At 30.3% G+C, this 1,282-nt stretch overlaps 1 protein-coding gene across 1 annotated transcript in view; it reads right to left on the reverse strand.

Annotated features, from left to right (window-relative positions):
• Positions 1 to 1,282, reverse strand: part of LOC105819659 (CUB and sushi domain-containing protein 3) — a gene marked incomplete at both ends in the record, with an annotated part of 761,280 nt that overhangs the window by 577,349 nt on the left and 182,649 nt on the right. The window contains one exon of the mRNA XM_012655960.1: positions 821 to 933. Within this exon, the coding sequence (XP_012511414.1) occupies positions 821 to 933 (113 nt within the window). The remainder of the gene's footprint in view (positions 1 to 820; positions 934 to 1,282) is intronic.

The following is a 1,282-nucleotide window of genomic DNA, read 5'->3' on the forward strand; positions in this document are numbered from 1 at the left end:
TAGCCATTGTTTAATTAATAAGATAGAGAATAATGATTTTTAATGGTAAGTAATAATAAAGTTAAACAACATAGCATTCTGATGGTCTCTTACATTTTCATTTTTTAAAGCATAGACTTTAAGTGAATTTATTGACACATTTTTCAGTCAGGATTGCAAATTTGGTTTTCTAATATGTACATTGTGTGTATATATTGTTTCTAATCAAGGTTCAACATGTATCAAAAATAATCATGATTTTATAGTGTTTGCATCTATATTATAAATAAAACTAGAACAAAAGATTTTGATATGCACATGCAATTAATCATTAATTTGTATCTCCACCAACACTGGGATGGGCAGCAGCAATTTCACAAATTTGTGGTCTATGATTTACATGATTGATGGATTACAAAAAATGTTAGTATTTGGAATATTTGGGGATTTAAGATCTTTACTGTTACATTTAAGTCTTGAATAATTAGAAGACTTTTTTTTTTTTTTTTTTGGCCAGGAAAATTATTTAATGTGTATATAATTGGATGATCTCTTCTGGGAAAGGTGAGGAGTCCAGAGCAACTGAAGCACAGGGACACTATAATGGACTGGGAGAGAGATGAGATATGCAAAAGAGACACATTTTAAAGGAAAAGCTAATTATATTTAACATTAAGTGGAATCAACATTTGTAGTTAGAGAGGAAATGATTTTGTTGGAATGTATTCTTGCTTGTGTTCTGGAAAAATTTTATCTTCTAAATGCAATTAAACTGGAATTTAAAAGTATTCTCTGGTGGTATTAAGATAACATATTTCCTACAGTAGCAATTCACCATTACCTTTGTAGTTAACCTTGAAGCCAACAGATCCAACACTTTCATCCGTTTGAAGGTGGAGCCACATTTGGCTACTCATGCTCACTATCAAGTCTGGTACAAAGCTTCCAGTCAACCTAAAAAGAGATGGACAAAGAAGGGAGAGAGTGGTTATTGAAACACCCTCTACATGCAAATTATGAGACAGTTGTGTTTCTCAATATTTTCTTTGCTAGGAAAAAAAAAAAAACCTGTCACATAAACTTACAGAACTATGTGTTGATGTAACAGAAGAGGCAAACTACACAATTTAGTGATCAAGGTTATTATAAAAATATTATTTTATTTGTTTAACTAGGTTAGATCTTTCATATCCCCGAGGAAAGATTATTAAATTTTAGACCATCAGAGTCTTATACAGTACTTCTTTTTGAACTGAAAAGTAAAAGAGGATCTATAAAAATCTTCAGGTATTTTTTTTTTATT

This window comes from Propithecus coquereli, unplaced genomic scaffold, assembly GCF_000956105.1.
Source record: "Propithecus coquereli isolate 6110/MARCELLA unplaced genomic scaffold, Pcoq_1.0 Scaffold494, whole genome shotgun sequence".
In the NCBI taxonomy this organism is placed as follows: Eukaryota; Metazoa; Chordata; class Mammalia; order Primates; family Indriidae; genus Propithecus; species Propithecus coquereli.